At 47.5% G+C, this 20,748-nt stretch overlaps 1 protein-coding gene across 1 annotated transcript; it reads left to right on the top strand.

Moving 5' to 3' along the window:
- Window positions 1-1,724: 1,724 nt before the first annotated feature.
- Window positions 1,725-18,838, top strand: Rnf122 (ring finger protein 122). The gene is made up of 6 exons (XM_032919310.1): window positions 1,725-2,170; window positions 7,709-7,865; window positions 13,910-13,955; window positions 14,211-14,252; window positions 17,447-17,526; window positions 17,776-18,838. Exons 1-6 carry the CDS (start codon window positions 2,146-2,148, stop codon window positions 17,888-17,890), a joined length of 465 nt encoding a protein of 154 aa, XP_032775201.1. The 5' UTR covers window positions 1,725-2,145; the 3' UTR covers window positions 17,891-18,838.
- The last annotated feature ends 1,910 nt before the right edge of the window (window positions 18,839-20,748 follow it).

The following is a 20,748-nucleotide window of genomic DNA, read 5'->3' as shown; positions in this document are numbered from 1 at the left end:
GGAGAAGTTAAGCCAGTATCAAACCAGAGTACTAATTTCTCTTCACTACCGCAGGATTGGTACAAGGAACAAGGCACATCAGAAGTAGGTGGATCTCTGTGAGTTCAAGGCCTGCCTGAGTATTCTGGAACACTTCTTAAAAACAATCTCTGGGCTCAAGTTTGTAAATGGCACATTTCTCCCATTTGAGCGGTGGGGGGCGGGGCTCTGAAAGGGGGCGGGGCTTAGGAGGATCGGAGAAGGCCTTTAGAAACCCTTTGCAGTGATCCCATTAAGACAGCCAGGTTGTGGTGTGGTGTCACCGCCTTTAATCCCAGCTCTCAGGAGATAGAGGGAGTCAAACCTCTGTGTTTGAGGTTAGCCTGGCTACATAGCTAAACCTTGTCCCCCTCAAAAAAAAAACCTAAAAATAAAATTAAATCAAACCAAAACCAAACAAACAAACAAAAAATCCAGAAATTTTATTTGTACATGACAAACCCAACCAAATTGACGAACTACAGTGAGCCTTCCATATTGTCAAGGTACACAAATATTAGGGGGGGTTCGACTTGCTGTTAAGGGAAGTACGGCTTATGTGCAAACACCACAGTCGCTGTCCCCAAAGGCCTTCTGGATTTGGAGACTATCTGACCATCCCCAGAGATATGAAGGCTGCATTTGTTCCAGCAATCCTGAGATGCTGGTCGAGATATTTGATACTTTAACGACTGTACTTTGAAATGGCAAAGCATTCACTCACATGCATTAGCTTACTTAGGGGCCAGAAACTCCGTTCCAGCAGATCAATAGTGGCATAAATACTGTCAAAGGCAGAGCAGGCCATTTTGCTTGCTTATTTGTGGGTCTTCTCACACACGTGGCTGTGGCTCCTTGTACCGGGGTACTTTGAATGATACTCTACACACTTGATGGTAATTCTTTCTTTTAAGTGGAAAGATAAACAAAAGTATACGTAAACAAGCTGCCGTTTGGTGGCAGAACCTTTAATCCCAGCACTCTGAAGGCAGAAGAGGGCAGATCTCTTGTGTCGAGATAGCTTTCCGCTAACCAAATACATATTAAACCTGTAAAATAAACTATGCAATGTCGTGCAAAATAACTAATGCTACACGGAGAAGTGAGATTTTTTTTTCTTTCTTCATCCCCTGTTCTTTCAACACAGAAGCAAGACCCCTGCCCCGGGCCCTGACAAAATCAGTTTCTGACTTTTAATCACAACCTAGAAGATTGGAATCCTGGCAAGGTATGGCCTTCAGGTTTAGGCCTTACATTCTTGTTTGTAAAAGAAGGCTCTGTCCTGAAGTGAGGTGAGAACAATAGCTCTTTGAAGATCTGAGTTTTGAGTTTGGCCTCAGTTCCCTCCTGTCGCGGTGGGTCTGGACCACGCCACGCATAACCAGGTCTAAAGGCAAAGGACCAATGGAACCAACCCCCAGGACAGGCTTCTATAAAGCTATAGAAATTCGAGACAGGCGCGGATCTGTAGGCGGAAAACAAAAGTGGCACTAATCCTCTTGTCCTTCCCCCACCCTAGCCCTCCCCGCCCGGGTCCTGGGAGGCGGCGATCTCCACCCTCCTGCGGGCGTGGCCCCTCACACTTCTCTGCAGACTAGGGAGTCCCCTGGTCTGGCTAGAAGGCGGGGTAGGTGTCTACCCAGCAAAAAAGCTCTCGGGTCCTGAGGGTAAACTGGCTTGTAAATAATACTCGGGGGCAGGAGAAAGGATCCCATTGGCCGGAGGGCAGGTGACGAAAAGGGGGCGGGCTCCCGGGAGGGAGCAGTCACTGGGAGGGGGTGTGAGCCGCACGGTGTCAGTTTTCGGAATCCCAGCGCGCACTGCTCGGAGCGGAGGGACCCAAGCCCGGCTTCGTGTCCCGGCTGCTGCCTTCTCGGCCGGGCATCCCGGCTCTCTCTGCTGCCCTCCCGGCCCGGGCCCTTCGCGATTCCCCTCGGCAGGGCTTCGCTCCGAAAGACTTTGCTTCCTTCTCTGCCCTCTTTGTTGCTTTGCAAACCGACCTCTCTGCAGCCCTTGACTCCACTCCTCCGGGAGTTGCATCTCCATCCCGGCGGTCTCCGTGCACAGCACCGCGGATTCCAAAACCTTGCCTCCGTTCGCTCCGAGACGCCGACCATCACTTCATTGATGCACCCATTCCAGTGGTGTAACGGTGAGTCCCTGGACCGGTAGGTGAGCGGAGATCGCGCAAGTCTAGTCCCGAGCCAAGTTTTCCCGTGTCTGGGACGGCCCAGAAGACGTCCTGGAGCCCTACGGGACTCTGCACAGAGCTTAGTTAGAAAGGTCCCATTCACAGTGTAGGGATAAAGGGGATTGGGAAGCGAGTGGAGGGCCAGGGGCGTGTGAGCCGAGTCTTCCCGGCCTTTGTGTGGCGGTCCGTCTCTTCTACCCTTTCGCCTGCCTTTGTGCGCTCTCAAACTCTGTTCTTTGTTGTGGTGCTTGGAGAATTAAATCCGCGCTCGGGCTAGGATCTCCTAGAGGGAGCTCAAGTTCCGGTTCTGAAACTTTGCAGGCTATTTTAAATATGTATACAGTGCAGCGTGCGGGACAGGGCGCAAGGTCACTTTCTTTCTCTTTGTTGCTTTCCACTGGCTCCTAGGGGCCAGACGCTGGATTAAAGAGCGTCGCTTGACGGAATAGATAAAGCCTTGCAGAAAGCTGGGCCCCCAGCTCAGGGCTGGCCTGGCAAGGGCTTTGCTTTCTGGCAATGAGGCCAGACTGTAGGGTCTGCTTTCAGCGTAGGTGGTGATGGCACCTCCAAACACAGCCACCGGCCACCAGCCGCTTCCCACACCCCACCGCGTGATGATGCTAAATTAGTTCATCTGAGGCTTTTGGGCAACTCAGGTGTTAACAGGTTAGAAAGCGGGTCTGGATTATTTCCTGTCTAAGCTACCTGTTGGATCTTTCTGAGCCAGTCACGTAAGCCTTAGTTGTTAATACCACCCACCCTTACCCCAGGTGTACCCAGAATCTTGAAGAATTGGACGAGGTGGAAAGCAGATAGTTTTTTGTTGTTGTTGTTTTGGTTTTTTGGCACGGCAGTTTGGTTACTTGTGGAAAATTCATTCTTAAGTAGACTTCTGCAAGGTCTTGGACTAATTATTTCAAGAGTCTTTTGTTTTAAAGCAGGCTTTGGGCCGCATGTGTATGAGTGGCCCCCATCCCCCCTCCTTCCTCCTTTTGCTAGTCGGATCTAATTTCCTGAAAATGAACCAAGCTGTGTGTGATAGGCCGGTAATGGAGAGGAGGGGCGGGAATGGGGGGTTGAGGCCTGACGGTGTATCCCAGCATCTGGGAAAGATTCCCTTTGGCTGAAAGAAGCAGTTCCCAGATCTGCTGGTCTTGGCCAGCCCCGCTCTGACGTCATTCCAGCGTGCAGCCTGCCAGCTGAGATGAGACATTCTGGTGTCAGGTCGAAGACAATGGACCAGAGATTTAACCAGGGCTAAGCTGTCAGTAACCCCGACCTTTCTAAGCAGCATCCTTTAGAAAGTGTTTTGTCCTGCCCCATCCCGGTAGCGTTGGAACCCAGAGCTTGCTCCTATTAAACATCACTGACCTGCACTACAACCTTTATCTTGCACTTATTAAAGTGATTAGCATATTCCGGCTCTTTTCCAGAGGGGATGTAACCCCATTTTTGCTCCCTTGAAAGACCTCTAGGGTCCCCATATCCTGGGATGAGCATTCTTTGATCTTAAAGTTTTAAGGAAAAACTGTCCAATTCGGACAATAAAATCCTGTAAAGCTCAACATTTATAGAAGTCTAACATGTCACAAGAGAAAACTTTGCTTCATTCAGTAAATATTTAGAATGTGTAAAGTTATCTTCAGGCTTCCTGAATGGGGTGTATATGAAACAGGATGAATTTCATGTTTAGACTTGAGCTGTATCCTGGAGACATATCATGCTATATACAAATATTCTGAAATTAAAAAAGATAATAACATCCAACTCAATTCTATTCCATTGAGAGTATAGAATGGAAGGTAACCACACTGTAATAAAAGCAGATCTCTTGCTTTGTTTTGAGACAGGCTTTCATTATCACCCATGCTGCCCTAAAGAAAACTCACAGTTCTGCCTGAGTCCCTCAGACAGCTGGGATCATAGATATAAACTACTATGACATCATGCCTTTGTGTGACACAACGTTTCATGGGAAAATGAAATGTCTATTCACCTCAGACAGGGATCCCACTAGAAATGACTCAGATAGCTGTATCATCAAGACTTGCTCCAGCATGGGTAACAGCTCACAAGAGCTGGGAAACCCAAGCTGGGAAACATTGCACAGCCTGCAGGCATCTCAGCAGGTTGGAGAGTATTCTCTAGAAACCTCAATTGGTCTCACCCTCTTCTAGGCAGCTCAGCTTGTTTCTCCTTCTAGGCAGCTAGCTGGTCTGGTCTTAAGAGTTGTCTTTGCAGCTCAGCTTCCTTCCTGAGAGCAGATTCTCAGGTTTTGTTGCTGTTGCTTGCTTTGGTTATGAGGAACCTAGTGAATCTGGTAAGTTTCAGGGACTTCCTGAAGCTCTTTGAGTTGTTTTACCTTTCTGCTTAAGGAGCTTCCTGCAGGATGAAATCTTAAGTTCTGAGGAAGAAAACTGTTATACAACACAGGCTTGACCATTTACTCTTGAAACGGCTTCCTTATTTATTCCACAGAAAACCAAATTCATTGGCACAGTCCTAGAGCCCCCAGGGAAATCTTTTTAGGAGATGGGAAAAGATAGAGACAAACTGATGTGGGACGGCTGGAACCAAAATACCCACAGGGTGCAAGCATATATACACCCCGCAGGAGTAGCTGCCACCACGGTTTTATCTTTACAGAGTAAAAATATGAGGCTCTTTAGGACCCAGTAGATACCAGGGTCCTGCTTATGTAAGGTACACAGAAGAGCCATGGTAAATGTGGAGAGGATTTTGGCCCTCTTTCAGCATCAGATATTTCTGTGGCAGGACGAAGGAAGGAGGCTACTGGCAGTAGAAGGAGGTCCTGTTGGTCCTGAAGGTACACTTTTCTGGAAGAGAGTTTCTGAGGCCCTTAGCTGATGCAGGATGCTGTAGCAAGTCTTTGTAGGAAGTTGCTTTGCCAAAGGCCCACAGAGAGCAAATCCACAAGTGGGAGTCGGGTGATGAGATTGGCATTCCTCCTAACCCCTCTCCAGTGGAAGGCAGAAGCAAGAACCATCCTACCGAGCCTAGCAACATCTAGTAGCTAATTGCTTCTTTAATTTCCCCTAATTGAAAATTCCTTCAGAACAAGAACCGCTTTCACTTTCTGTTTTCCCCACATGGTCTGGGTCAATGTATAAAGCAGACCCACAACAATACCTGTTGGCTGACTGGTGATTTATTAGCTGAGGGCAGTTTCTGGGCAGTTTTCCCAAACATCAGTCTCCCTACTTTGAAGTAGGAGCTCTTGCCAAGGAGGCTAGGTTGTTTTGAGAAAGCCGGGAGTTATTTGTGTGTTGACTAGCTATGTAGACAGACCAAACATTAGCTTGGGGCACTGCAAAGGTTTTAGGAATCCAAGTTGGTATCCTCAGGCCTAGGATACACGCACCCCTTGGCTCTATCTTTGCTCTCAGAATTATAGACTCACTTCTGTTACCGCATCGAATGTTGCTGCTGACTGTGTTTGTCTTTCCTACATCCCGTTCTTCCTCTGCTCCTTTATCCTTAATATCAACTGTGGTGCTTATCGTATCATCAATGCAGAGTGCAACACAAGGCAAATTAAGTGGATACTAGCAACAACAGGGTAACAGATATTCTGAGCAAAACCATGGCAACCCCCAGCCCAGACCGAAACTAGACTTCAGAAAGAGAGGAATTCCAGGCACAGACGGGTTATGTAGACAAAAAAATATGGAGACAAACAAGGACATAGTTGGGCAAGATCTACTCAGACTTGCCCCGCTGGAGAAAGCTCGCAGGATATTGCAGGGAGGCAGGGTGCGTGCTCTTGTAGACTTGAAACCAGACAGGAGTTTGGAAATTACATGGTAAGTGGAGTTGGAGATGTGCCAGGCATGTGGGATAATTAGAGAAACTGGAAATGGTGATGACGTCAGTAAGACTGGAGTAGGTAATGTGTGAAAACAGGGATGCGAAATGGGCATGGTCTTAGATTTTTTTAGATGAAGGTGTAGGTCATCTCCTGATATAAGGGACCCAGTGGAATGACACGGGAACCATGTGGGACACTCAGTTTTGTCGTCACTCTGACAGAATCAGGATCATACATAACTTAGAAAAACCTAGCTCATCTCTCGGGCAGGAAAAATGGATGGAGCTTTACTCCATGGGGGTCCAAGAAGCAGAGGAAAGAGGCGTCAACCTCTAAGGCCTGCTGCAGGGAGGCTTCAAGTCCAAACTGTAATGCAGCGTCGGACAGGTTGCAGCCTTCATAGCGGATCTACTGCAGAGTTGTGGTAGCACTCCATTGTGGTAATTACCAAGTAGAATCCTGGCTCCTAACCAACAGGCCAGGAAAGAGCCCAGCCCCTGCGTTTTGGCAGGTCTTGGGAAAGTCAAAAGGCTGGGGGTGCAGAATGTGGTTGGAAAGGAGCACGGTCAAGGGAGCACAGTCAAAGAATCGCTTTCTAATGCCTTTGGCCATATTCTCTTTCCAGCAGTGTCTTGGTTATACATTCCTGGCTGTCTTGGGTACTAAGGGAAAGAGATGACTTTAAGGAATTTCATTCTTTGATTGGGTTATTTTTGGGGGGGTGGGGCATCAGGGCTATCACAGCATAATTCATGCTAGCCTGGAACTCATGATTCTCTCGTGCCAGCCTCCAGAGTAGACAATTCCTAGATATCTGGGATTATAATGTTGTGTCATCGTGCCCAGCTAAGAAAAATCCGTTCCCTTTTCTGAAGACTTTCTTTGGTTTACTGCCCAGACTCTGAGCAGGCACCCTTGACACCAAGCTTTGGCAAGAGAAGATGATTGCCACACCGAAGGGCCAATAAGAAGGAAAGCCGCTAGGGGCCAGCCAATGCCTCTTAGAGGAATGCTCATGGGAATCTCCACAGATCTTAAACAATGAAACCAGTTCGTTTTAAGTCTGGTATAGACCCAAGACTGCACAGTTCTGTTAACAAGTTCTCAGGGGACTTACTCAAGGACAGGGAGGACCCTTGACTGAGGCTTTGGGTAGAAAGGTGACCACTCCAGGAAGCCGAAATTCCCTGACTCCGGTCCCCATCACTACCTTCTGGAATGCTGGCCCGGACTTGGAGTGAACAATTTCTATTCTGGTTCTGGCACAGCTTGTCTCCTGGAACAGGTGGTTAGGAGTGACAGATGACCTTTGCAATTGTTCTTTGCACTTTGTGAAGCCTGTCTCGTAAGCTATCATTTCTGTCCCTCTGGTTTGCTAGTTTTCCTAGGACAAGATGAGTTCCAGAGCAATCAATACCTTCTTGAAGATCACATAACTTAGGAGAGGTGGGTTGGGACTCAATATATTTTAGCATGGAAGGGTACCTCTCAAATCCATTTAAGTAGTTTGCCTAACAGTCCATTTGATAGGCTCACTCAGGACCATGTAGCTTGTAGTTAGTGCCAGGATATAAACTTAAGCCAGATCCTAACAGTCCTGCTAACCCATGTGCCACGGGCCCTGGCGGTTAAGTGTCTAACTTTAGTATTATTTGCCTCTTGTTTTGCAGGGTGTTTCTGTGGCCTGGGGCTGGTTAGTACCAACAAGTCCTGCTCAATGCCACCAATCAGTTTCCAGGACCTTCCCCTCAATATCTACATGGTCATCTTCGGCACAGGCATCTTCGTCTTTATGCTCAGTCTCATCTTCTGCTGCTACTTCATCAGGTCGGTTGCTTGCTACCTGGTCTGGGAGTGTAAGGGGTGGGGGAGGGGGAAAGAAGGAGATAACCCCTCCCCCATCAGCCTCAACACCACATACAACAGAGCCTCTGATCAGAGCATATACCTTAGCCCCCACTTCTGGACCCCTGAGGTCTGGTGTTTCTATATCAACCTATCAAGTTATCTCCAGAGGTCACCAGTGGTTGGCTTGCATCCCACGTCTTAGCCGGTTATTCTGAAGTTGTCTAGAATGACTGTAGGCTGAGCGATGAAGCGAGAACTCTTTCACCCGCCCTGTGCTTCCTTCCCACTTGCCTCTTTCCTGTTCACAGTAAGGGATAGGTAGGTAGGGACAGGTAGGTAGACATCAGTCTTTTGCCCTCCTGTGAAGTTGCTCATTCCCCCAATGCTGCTGATAGCAAGCTTATGCTAGAAAACCCCTTGTTTGCTCTGTCGTATAAGATTTTATTATTTTTTTAAAGATGTATTTATTTATTTTATGTATATAAGTACACGGTAGCTGTCTTCAGACACATCAGAAGAGGGCATCGGATCTCATTACAGATGGTTGTGAGCCACCATGTGGTTGCTGGGATTTGGACTCAGGACCTCTGGAAGAGCAGTCTCTTAACCACTGAGCCATCTCTCCAGCCCTAGATTTTATTTTTAAGAGTGGAAAAGATGACCCTTATTCTTAGTTCTTTAGGAATCCAAAGGGAAGGACTTGGCAGGGGTAGCTAGGCTCTGGGAACTGTGTCTCCTCATGGTGAAGGGCATAGGAACTCATGGCTTTTTTTTTTCCTACCAAAAAGCTGGGGAGATGATTCAGTGTTTACCGTGCCTATCTCAGGAGTTGACTTGGGATAGCAAGTCCTGATTAACCCCTGTTAATGCTGGGTGAGCATGGCGGCCCGAGGGAGTTCCAACCCTGGAATGTCAAGCTGATAATCTGAAGTGAGCTAGCTATCTAGATTAGCAGATCAGCGAGCTGAGTTCAAGAAAAAGAAGCTGCCTCAGTGAACAAGGTAGAGAGAGCGCCACTGAGGAAGGCTGTCAGTAGCCATCTCCTAGATATAAATGCACTTTGTGTGCTTATTATACACATAGGAACGTGAATGTGCACACATCATATGTGCACATATACACGGAGGAGAAAGTATTGGGCAGGCTTGATACTTAAATCAGATCTCATGGGGGTTTTCTGTTGGTGCTGCTGGTTCTCTGTCCCATGGGTCTGCCCCTGTACATAGGAGAAAGTATATCTCTGGCCAATAGAACAAGTTAATAATTCTTGGAGTCTTTGTTTTTAGTCTTTTTGTTTTGTTTACAAGTCAAAACTTCTCTTTAGGTAGCCCTGGTTGTCCTGAAACTTACTCTGTAGACCAGGCTGGCCTTGACCTTACAGAGATCCACCTGCCTCTGTCTTCCAGGTGCTGGAATTAAAGGCCATGTCCCACCACTGTCCTGCTGGCCCCTTCCCTGCCACGTGCATACTAAATGCCTAAAGAGGCAGCGACTGGGGTCTAATCATGTCCCTTTGGAACATTAAGAGAAAGGAATCTTAAAGATTTATTTATTTTATGAGTACACCGTAGCTGTCATCAGACACACCAGATCTCATCACAGATGGTTGTGAGCTACCATGTGGTTGCTGGGAATTGAACTTAGGACCTCTGGAAAGACAGTCTGTGCTTTTAAATTCTGAGCCATCTCTCCAGCCCAGAGAAAGGAATCTTGATACCTTATTCCAACTACCTGCTGCGAGGCAGATACTTGGGTGTCCTTGAGATAAGCGTTGCTCCCACAGCCAATGGCTGTAGTGGGGCTCTTCGGAACCTTCTCAAACAGGTCTTTAAGGCTTGAATTTCTCCACCTGAGTCTGCAGAGAAAATAGTGCTTTATTTTTCCTCTGATAAGTAGTACAAAATTCACATTTAACTAAGTGGGACTGAATGTAGTCTCTTTTATGATCCCTATAATTTCCTTCCCCTAAACTATTCATATTTACTGATCTTTTTCCTCAGATCCTTTATCAAACAATTAGCTCAATTCTCCTGAAGGGTAAAGATATGCAGGTTCAAATATCACAGATTTATTTAGGACATAGTTGGAAATTTATAAAACTGTATTTCTCTGTTCGGCTTCTTTCTATACACACACACACACACACACACACACACACACACACACAAACACACACACACCACACAAAACCCGGATGCTAACACTCTGACCGAGTAGATGATTCATTACCTAATTTGCCCCGAGTAGGCATGACTTTAGGTTTGGGGCTAGCCTTTGCTAAGGGCTTTCTTTGTGCCACCCATTGTGCTAAACTATTTAGGTCACTTAATTCAATGACAAACCTTCCAATGTAAGGGTTATCAAACTACATAAATGAAGACAGTCGCGTCCGGACAGTAAAGGATTTGCTCAAGGTCACATACCTCCGGGGACATACTGAGGTGGGTTAATCTTGACAGCTCCACCTTTCATGTGACCTCTATGGCCACCCACAGTCACCTACAGGAGAAAGACTGTGGCTGTGACTGTTACTGATTGGTTTTGTTTTGGTTGTAGCAGAAGAACAGGAAGAGTAGCAATCACATGATGCTAAAAGCTGTCCCCCCTGTGGTGTAGCACAGTGCCATCTGTCCTTTCTGCAGTATTCTGCTCCCTCACCCCACCCTGTGTTCCTTAGCCGGTCCAGAGCAGGCTGCCCCCTGGGTCTCATGCTTCCAAAGGTTCACTGGTATGTGGTGTATGTGTCTATATATAGAAAGACACCGGCACATAAGCCACTTCCTCTCCCTGCTTCTCAGTTTCCACCTCAGCCAAAATAGGCTCATGGCTGCCACTCCTGACCTGGTGAGCTCATGAGCCGAGGATGCCTCAACTGCCAGCTGCCCCTTGTTTGTCCGATTTCCCTTCAGAGCTGACCTCTTCTTACACAGGATGGAGGGGCCGGTGGAATACAAACAGGAAAGGAACAATTATTTTCAGGAGTGGGCTGCATTGTTTGTTCTAAAAGGGAAGAGAAAGAAGGGCGAGCCTGCTGGCAGTGGCTTGCGATGGTCGCATTGAAGTAGTGGTATTTTTAGTTGCTTTGCTCAGCCAACAGCTGAGAAAGCCACCTGTCCAGAGTTCTTGGCTCTCCCGTCCCTAGCTGGGACAGTCCAGAGTCTGCTTTTCTGCCGTTTTCTTGGCTAACCCTCAAGCCACATCTCACGACCTAATCCTTCCTGAGCTCAAATACTCATGCAGGCTAAAGGAGGAGCTGTGAGGGTTCTGGATCCCTCTATTAAAGGGAGCCTGCCATCAACAGTAGGTGAGTGGACAACGGGCAGGAGGGCCCAGTGGTCATAAAGCAAACACAAGTATATCAACATTGTTGGTGAAGGCAATGGAAAAATGCATGGCATTCTCCCGCTTAAACTTCTACCTCCAGACGGGGTTGGAATGTAGCTCAGAGACATTCAGGTTTTAGCCTTAGAGGGCTGGGCCAGAATGAGCTCAGAAGTGCAGTTGGACTGGGGTTCTAGCTGAGTGCCTGGCATGCAGGGAGTTCTCAGAATCCTGGCGTCTCAGAGGACGGGAAAGAAGAGCAGGTCGAGGTCATCCTTGGCTACAGGGCCAGTTTGAGGCTAGCCTCTCATAAATAGGGAAGAAAATGAAAGTTGTTGTTGTTTGTTTGTTTTTTTAAAGATTTATTTATTTATTATATATAAGTACACTGTAGCTGTCTTCAGACACACCAGAAGAGGGCATCAGATCTCTTTACAGATGGTTGTGAGCCACCATGTGGTTGCTGGGAATTGAACTCAGGACCTCTGGAAGAGCAGTCAGTGCTCTTAACCGCTGAGCCATCTCTCCAGCCCTTGTTTGTTTTTTGTAAAGGAAAACCATGCACAGGTATTTGGTGCTTTGTATATACCCTTCCCTGCCCATCTCCTTTGGAAGCCGAGAAAAGACACTTACATATAAAACCTTTTTCAGGACTAGAGAGTTCTGCACATTAAGGACAGGGGCACTTGGGAATCTCCAGGTCCCGAAAGTGAGCAGAAAGGAAACATATGTAAAGAAGGGGAGGGGACCAGGGCAGTGCTACTCTGGCAGGCGTCCACCTGGCTGGGACTTTCCCAGAGGCTCCAGGAACGTTCACCCTTGCCAGACCACGTGACTTCCTGTCAGGAAGGATGGAGGAGGCTGCTAGCCAGATCTTGTCTGTCCTGACCCACCTCTGAGGCATGGTTGTGCCCTCTGTTTCTTCACCCAGGCAGGAACTTCAGCCACTGAAATGAAGGATTCTGTGTTTGTAACTAAGACCAGCAACCCTTTCATCATGGCCGTGTGGCAAATCTATTGTCCCATTGTATCCCGTTCCAAAGGCAGTTATGAACAGTACACACATTGATATGCTGCTGACATTTTTTAAATGTTTTTTCCCTTTTGTGTTGATGGGGATAAAACCCAGGACTCCTGCATGGGAAGTAAGTGCTGTATCACCCCAGCCCCGGAGTGTCAGGTCATGAACTATAAGTTTGTTTATTGTGTTGTTATTATTATTTTTTTACTTCTGTTTTTGCTCAATGAAGAATAAATGCAGTTTTCAGTCTGTCTACCCTGTAAGTAAAGGTAGGGGACACAGACCTATGTTAGAAAGTGCTGGATATGTGTCTCAGCGGCAAGGCATGTACGCAGGAAGAAGTGTATTAGTTCCTTTTATCATATTTGTTTTGATTTGTGGGTTTGGAGGGTTTCCCACAAAAGCAGAAATTCGTGGTGGCTGGAGCTTGCGACATCAGCCATTCTCACTTCTTACTAGACAAGAGACGGGAGAGAAAAAACTGGGGACAGGGCAAGAGCTCTTACTACAACCTTCCATGATGCCATTGTACCATGAATCCATTAAGAGAACAGGTGAAACTCTCATGATGACAGTGTCTGGAAATGCCATCGCAGACATACCCTGGGGTGTTCTTTCCTTACCTAGCATTTTTTTAATCAAATTGACTTGGTCACTATAGCATGCTTGTGGCAGTGGGGTTAATTCCTAGCATTCAAACCACAGAAAGGTGAAAATTCTATGTCCATATATTGGAGGTACCTATATCAACCTGTAGCTAGGCGCATGCCTATGACCCCACAATCCTTCATGAAATTTGTGGATTTGAAGTCAGGCTGGGCTACATAGCAAGATCAAAAAGCTCACAGATGTAAGACAACACAGAATCAGTGGATAATTATGGCTCTAGCCATCTGCACAATAGGTCACTCAAAGTCAAAGGCTCAATAAAGTATGCGGTGTATCTCAAGATCAAATAAGATCTCAGGACTCAGACGTAATCTATCTAATTATTAGGGCGTGTTGGGGGATTGGAGGGTGTGGATCATGTTCTGTGGTAAAGAGGGCAAGCTCTATCTATAGTCACATAGACTTGACTTTTAACCCAAGAACTGCCTGCCACCCATCAGTTTTGTAAGGTTTGGGCAAATTGTTTAACTTCTTTGGGGGTTCGTCTTTCTCATCTATAAAATGGAAAGTTTCTCCCTCCTGGAGTTGTCCCTGCTGGAGTTGTCAGCAAGACAATGTTAGTCTCCAAGGGACACATAACAAAGCCCGAATGAACTGTTTATTATGCCACTGCTGTGAGTAACAACACACTGTGTTTTGGCTGTGGAGTGTGGCTTTGTCCAGGTAACAGCCTAACTCCCTCTGCACATGGTAACCATACTGTTGATCTATGCTCTTTAGATACCTGGAGGAATTTACCTATTGGGAGAGGCCAAAGAAAGCGGATAATAGGATGTCGTCCCAGAGAACGGCCAAGAATATGGCTGACATCTAGTCATAGATCCTTAATCCTTATCAACTCTGGGTGGCCTGCATACAACCGAGCCACGCCCCATTGGTCTCCATGAAACAAGTACCCCTTCTCACTTCCAGAAAAATGTCCAAGCAGTCAGCGGACTTCACATACTGTCATTGCCCCGTTTACCTAAAACACCCTGGTAATCTGCCCTCTTTATTTTCTTTCTCCACCTAGCAAACTCCGGAACCAGGCACAGAGCGAACGATACGGCTACAAGGAGGTAAGGTACCATCTCTTTTCATTAAAAACTTCCTCCTTCACTGTTTGCCCTGATAGGGAGAGCAAGCCCAAGCTCCCATAGTCTGCACTCCTGGGCATCCCAGAGGCCTACCACACTAACATTTATTCAAATTGGGTTTGCCATTCATCTTCGGGGCAGGGTGGGAGGGGCAGAGAGGGAGAGACTCATCATTGGCTGATCCTCCCTGGCCTCTGATTGGTACCTTTACACATCAATTCTCTCTTTGCTCCTCAGGTGGTACTTAAAGGTGATGCTAAGAAGTTACAGCTATATGGGGTAAGTGTCTTGGGATAGTGTTTGGAAAGACCTTGCTTAGAGCATCTTTCTCTAGCAATTCACTCAGACCTTTTCCAAACTCTAGTCTCTGCCTTCTGCAAACCTGTGTCCAAACCGAAGGATGAACCGTATCATCCTTGCAGGTCATACGTCTTGTCTACAGAGTCAGATCAGGCAGAAAACAAAGGAACACAGAAGGGTCAAGGGAAGTGGGAACAGGACTCGTGCAGAATCTGTTCAGGGTGTGAATGGCTCTGTGCCGCCGTAGACAGTGTGCTGTGCAGAGTCTGTAAGTGCAGTCACGGGGTCTCTGCCATAGGCAGTATGCTGTATTGAATCTTATATGGGTTGCTGCAGGTTTTATGCTATAGGCAGTGTGCTGTTTATTTCCCTTCTATTTGGTACCCATGCTCTGGTCTGTGACTAAGAAAAGAAGAGGTCCATTTACTCGTGTACATTGACCTAACAGATCAGTGACTGGTATCTCTTGTACTGGTTCTAGCTTGCCCCTCCCCCTCCACCCCCCATCTCCAATAAGGCCAGTTCCGTAGGATCTCAACTTTGTTCTTTTCATTTTACCTAAAATATAATTATATCATTCTTCCTCCCTTTTTTTCCCTCTACCCCCTCTTTTAATGGGCCTTGTCTTAGGGCTATTGCTGTGATAAAGCACAATGATCAGAAAGGCAAGCTGGGGAGGAAAGGGTTTGTTCACCTTACACTTCCACATTGCTCATGGTTTAGCACTGAAGGGAGTCCGGACAGGAACTCCAACAAGGCAGGAACCTGGAGGCAGGAGCTGATGCAAAAGCCATGGAGGGGTGCTGCTTACGGGCTTGCTCCTCATGGCTTGCTTGGCCTGCTTTCTTATAGAACCCAGGACTACCAGCCTAGGGATGGCCCCACCCACAATGGACTGTGCCCTCCCCCCTTGATCACTAATTGAAAACAAGCCTTACAGCTGCATCTCATGAGGGCATTTCCTCAACTGAGGCTCCTTCCTCTTTGCCTCTGGATCGTGTCTAGTTGACACAAAACCAGCCAGTACAGGGCCATTTCCTGATCAGTTCCCCCCAGCCTTTGAGGTTACCTAACTCATCTCCCAAGGCTTCCATCCATAACCACAGACACTCCTAACCAGAGAGCAAGCCGTTTGTGGTTGTCTGAAAATAAATAGGATTCCAGCATCGCTAAACAGGAGACTCGTAGACATGGCCTCATTTTACTTTCTTTGTTATGCTATGCCTCAAAAAATAAGCTCAAAAGACTCCTATGCTATGCATTCTGTAGTAATTTGGCTGAGACCTTGGAGTTTCATAAACAGGGATGCGAGTCTGGATAGAATGACTGTAACTGAGAACACATATTTGTATTAGCCAGGAGTTCTTTAGAGGAATAGGACAGAGAGAGAGAGAGAGAGAGAGAGAGAGAGAGGATATGAATGAGTGAATATATATTAGAATTTCTTACAGGCTGTGGTCCAGCTAGTCCAACAATGGCTGTCTACCAAAAGAAGGTCCAAGAAACCCCAGTAGTTGTTCAGTTCACAAGGCCAGATGACTCAGCTGGTCTTCAGTTATACTGAAATCCCAAAGAAGTAATCTCTAAAGCGGGTGAAAGAGTAGACTTGTAGTGCAAGCAGGCAAAGAGCGAGCTTCCTTCTTCCTCGTCTTCTATGTAGGCTGCCAGCAGAGGCCATGACACAGATTAAACGTGGGTCTTCCCCCCCCCCTCAGGAAACCTGGATTAAAGGTGTAGATTCTCCCCTCAGAGGTCCAGATTAGAAGTAGTTCTTCCTACTTCAGATGTCTAAGAAAACTTCATCGTAGCAGGGTGGTAGTGGTGTGTGCCTTTCACCCCAGCACTCAGAAGGCAGAGCCCAGCCTGGTCTACAAAGTGAGTTTGAGGACAGCCAGGTACACAGAGAAACCGGGTCTCAAAAAAAAAAAAAAAAAAAAAAAAAACAACAACAACAACATCAACAACAAAAACCAAACAAATGAAAACAACGAAAGAAAGAGGGAAAAATCTCTCGGGTGAGCCCAGTCGTTTGGGGTTAGTAAATTCCAGATAGAGTCAACTTGACAACCAGGAATAGACATCACGTCTACCCTACTGCCTTAATTTTTATTACTGTGCCCCTCCTTAGCCCCTGATGAAGGCTAGAAAGGAGAAGACTTTTGAGACCAACACCATCAATTAACCTGTGTGTTAATAGGAGTGTTCTGAGTTTGTACTCTACAACCTGATAACCATCAGCCATAGGCAACTGTTAAGCATTGGACATTTGGAGAGCCACATCCAGGACGTGAGAGCAGCGTAGCATTTATTTGAATGAAGCCTGCCTCCACTGGGTGGGCTCCATGAGCAGGCTCCTGAGCCAGAGAATTATAATTTGAATACCGAGGAGTTATCAGTGGCATGAAGCAATTGCATCCATGTCTACAGAGTGATGTGGGGGTTTGGTCATGTAAGTTGTCATGCTTGTAAGAAGATGGCAGCAACTGAATGCCAGGACAGATGGGATGGTGGTAGAGCATGAAGAAACAGTGCATCATGGGAGAGTTGGCATCTTATCAACAATGAATTGGACGTGGGAGTACAAATCTGTAGTCTCAACTTTAGGGAGGTAGAGGCTGGAAAATGAGAAATTCAAGGGCAGCCTTGGTTATAGGATGAGTTTGAGGCCTGCTTGGACTATGTGAGAGTTTGTCCTCCTAAAAATAAAACCAGGACGTTGAGCAGAGAGATCGTGTTTCCCCCTCTGTGGAGGCCCTGTATGCAGCAAACATCGTCACAACACTCTTCAATGCGTTTCGATTGTGGTATAGAGGATCCAATGCGGCGTCTCACAGATGACGAACACAAGCTCTACCACTGACCCGCACCCCAGCCCACATTTTCATGTGTGGAATAAACGTTTAAAGAATCGTGGCTAGTGCTTCTGGAGGCCGATACGCGTATACTTTTCTTCATTTGGTTGATTTCGGTTTAAGCGGCCATCTTGGCTGCTGTCCTGTCAGCGCAGCGTTGTAAATATGGCTGAACTTGGGTCTGGCACAGGAGACGGGCCTGGAGCTTGTTTTCCTTGTCTGAGAATGAGGGGGTGGATGGATATTCAGGATGGGTAGGTGAAGAGCGCCTCCAGACTCCCAGCTCACATAGACCTTCCTCTCCCTTCCCCCCCACAGCAGACCTGTGCAGTTTGTCTGGAAGACTTCAAGGGGAAGGATGAACTAGGTGTGCTTCCGTGCCAGCATGCCTTTCACCGCAAGTATGTGGGGATGGGGTGGGGTGGGATGGGGTGGGATGGGTGGCCCTGAGGAGGATTAATTAGGGAGCGTCTTCAAGACCACTCTCATCCCCCCAGTGCTGTTCAGCAGTGATGCCCTACGTTTAGCATACCAGAGGGGTTAGCTTGGGGCAGACACAGGGGCACTTTGTTCTCAGAAGCAGCTGGGCTCAGAGACAGCTGGCGCCATCTGGAGTGTCCCCTCGGACATAACAGCCCTCTTGTTCACAGGTGTCTGGTGAAGTGGCTAGAAGTGCGTTGCGTCTGCCCCATGTGCAACAAGCCCATTGCTGGCCCCACGGAGACCTCGCAGAGCATTGGGATCCTACTGGATGAATTGGTGTAAGCGCTCCTTGCGTGTGGATACTGGAGAAGACTGCTGACTTTGCGGGCACCTGGGTTCCGCTACACAATGAACAAGATTCACACTCACCTATAGGCAGGGATGACAGAGCTGCCCTTCTACCATCACCACTGGACCAGTACCAGACTTGTCCAGTGTCTGCCTCCCAGGGCTTCTCTCTGTTATACATTTCCAATGGCCTCATCCAGTTAGACTACTCTATCCTGGTACTGGACTGACTATCCATCCACCCGTCTCATCTTTGCTCTGGGAAGGAGTCAACTCTGTGACTGTGAACATGGGCACTTCCCTTTGGAGAACAAGCAACTCTGACCTTGAAAGGATCACCCCTCTGCCCCACCCACGTCCTTCACTCCTGCCAGAGCCTTCCATGGGATGGTTTCCAGGGGAAAGGAAAGAAAGATCAAGACACGAAGATGAAAGACTCTGTGTGAAGTAAAGGAAGGCAGGGACCTAAAAAAGGGAAAAGTCAATGTTTACATGAGATGTCGGAAACAAAGGCCAGCCTCGTCCTGGCCGACTACAGGGTGATGGGACCAACCCTCCCCTGGTAGGATCTGAGGTGCTATTCATTCTCTCCCTGGCCCTGGTTGATCTCAGAGCCGTCTAGTCATGGTTGGTTTTGTTTTGAAGAGACTCCTCTCTATAGGAAGGGGTCTAATTCTCAAGTCCATTTTCAGGGGCTTTTTTTAGAAGCAAAACGGGCCTCAGGATGGGGATGGTCGGGAGGGTACAGTAGTGCGATGTCTGCTTCCCCTCTGTAAATAGTATTTTTATACTTCTTCACCATCTCAGGCTTACACATGCGGCCCTGCAGGATGGAGGGGGTGGAGTGTTCCCTTCCTCCTCCCCTGAGCAGGGCGGCTGAGAGTGGGAAAAGGTTATGTATTTAAAGAAAATTAAATTTAATAACACGTTTCTCTAATCAAATCTTGGCTTGTGGTTGTGGCCTGTGCCAGGAGAAGGGAATAGAGTTCTTCACCTGCCTTCCCAAGTCAGACCATACGTGAAGCTTCTAATCCTTACGAAAACCTGAGGCCTGGGCATGTATCTCAACAATAGAGTGGTTGATTAACTTGCTCAAGGACCTGGGATTGGTTTCTGGTGATGAGAAATAGGCAGGGGGTTGGGGGAGGATTACTGTTGAACACCAGTGTGAAATAAGATCTGATGAAGCCAGGATCAGTCATTGAAAGTTCTAGAAGTGTTGTGAAGTTGGTGATTTCAAGCACAGCAGTCACTCAACTGACTTGACTTCTACCTGGCAGTTGGTTGTCAGTGACCTGGCAACCTCAGAGGCCCACGTAGCTACCCTCGTGTCCTGTCTCTTTGCTAATTCTGTGTTAGTGACAGTCCCTCCCTGGCACATCCTAGCCGCCTACGCACATCTATAATTCCATGGGGTAGCAACGTATGACCCTGTGAGCATCCAGGCCCTCTACTTCCAGCCTCTGGCTTAGCTTGGTCAGTTTCCCAAGGGCCTGCTGTTATCAACAGGGAGTGCAATCAGAATGGGATGGTGTTGGGCGCCTTTCCTAAGCATAAAGTAACTAGACCCTGGTTGCCCCCTGATTGGTAGCACAGATCAATGCTAGTCAAGGAGGTAGCCCATCTTGGGTGCTGAGCTCAGGAAAGCCATTTGCTGAGCATGGTTTGGTAGATTGATACAGACTGTGCAAAAGCTATCCATCATTAAGTTCCAGATACCGAAGAGTAGGTATGGTGCCACCCTACCAGGCCATTGTCCTGTGCATCTTGGACAATACCTTGGGCACCTGACTGGGCTCCTCTACAGGAAGGTGCCCCTAACCTTCACATTAAGTAAACCCTGCTTGCTGTTGCCAGCCATAGATGGACAGATGTCTCCACAGGGTTATCACATCCTCTTCTAGCACTGTTAGTCTGTAAGTATTGAGGAATTAAGATGTATTTTTATCAGGCCATTGCAGCCTACCCCCCAGTTCCTGCTGCTGGTGGATGCACTGTGGAGAACGTAATCAGATAGGCATTTGTCTTAGGGTCTTACTGCTGTGAACAGACACCGTGACCAATGCAAGTTTTGTAAAGGACAACATTTAATTGGTGTTGGCTTACAGGTTCAGAGGTTCAGTCCTGGAGCATGGCAGCATCCAGGTAGGCATGGTGCAGGAGGAACTGAGTTCTACATCTTCACCTGAAGGAAGCCAGGAATAGACTGACATCCCTAGGCAGCTAGGAGGAGGGTCTCCAAACCCACCCCCACAGTGACACACTTCAACAAGGCCACACTTAATCATACCACTCCCTGGGCCAAGCATATGCAGACTATTACAGCGTTGTATCTCCTGCCTCACCATCTCTCCTTGCTGTTAGGAGAGTTCATCAGTGTTAACATCCCGAGGAAAATGTTAGCCTGGTCAGAATGACGAGCAGAAAATACCTTAGTCCCAGTGCCTCCGTTCAGTTACATTGAACTACAGTGGTATATTACAGTGTCCATAGAAGGGAAAACGATACTGTCGAGCTGATCAGCTCAATTGGCAGCAGCTAAGTACAATTAGACACTATGTCCCCGATTCACACAGTCACTAGTAAAGTCTTGTGACTTAGTTACACCTTTTTGGATCACCTGCTACCTGGTTTGGCCATGTGACAGGCCAGTCCTTACCTTGGGGAAAGGCCGTGAGCACTCTGCTTGGGGAGGCAAACTCCTATAACAGAGGCCTTTGCTCAGCTGTCAGCGGCAGCCCGAGTGTATGCCAGGACCTGATGCCCAATCCTAGAGTAGTAGTGTGAACATTTACTGTGATTAACCGGACTGTTGGGGACCAGAGAGTGCAGAGCATTCTGTATGAACCAAG

This window comes from Rattus rattus, chromosome 13 (genome assembly GCF_011064425.1).
Source record: "Rattus rattus isolate New Zealand chromosome 13, Rrattus_CSIRO_v1, whole genome shotgun sequence".
Taxonomy (NCBI): Eukaryota; Metazoa; Chordata; class Mammalia; order Rodentia; family Muridae; genus Rattus; species Rattus rattus.
This window is presented reverse-complemented; position numbering and strand designations above follow the sequence as displayed.

Bases quoted from the DNA above. Each gene is read 5' to 3' on its own strand.
- Rnf122 (XM_032919310.1), top strand. From the start codon at position 2,146: ATGCACCCATTCCAGTGGTGTAACG. The intron at 2,171-7,708 runs GTGAGTCCCTGG...CTTGTTTTGCAG, and splicing joins CCCATTCCAGTGGTGTAACG to GGTGTTTCTGTGGCCTGGGG. The intron at 17,527-17,775 runs GTATGTGGGGAT...TCTTGTTCACAG, and splicing joins CAGCATGCCTTTCACCGCAA to GTGTCTGGTGAAGTGGCTAG.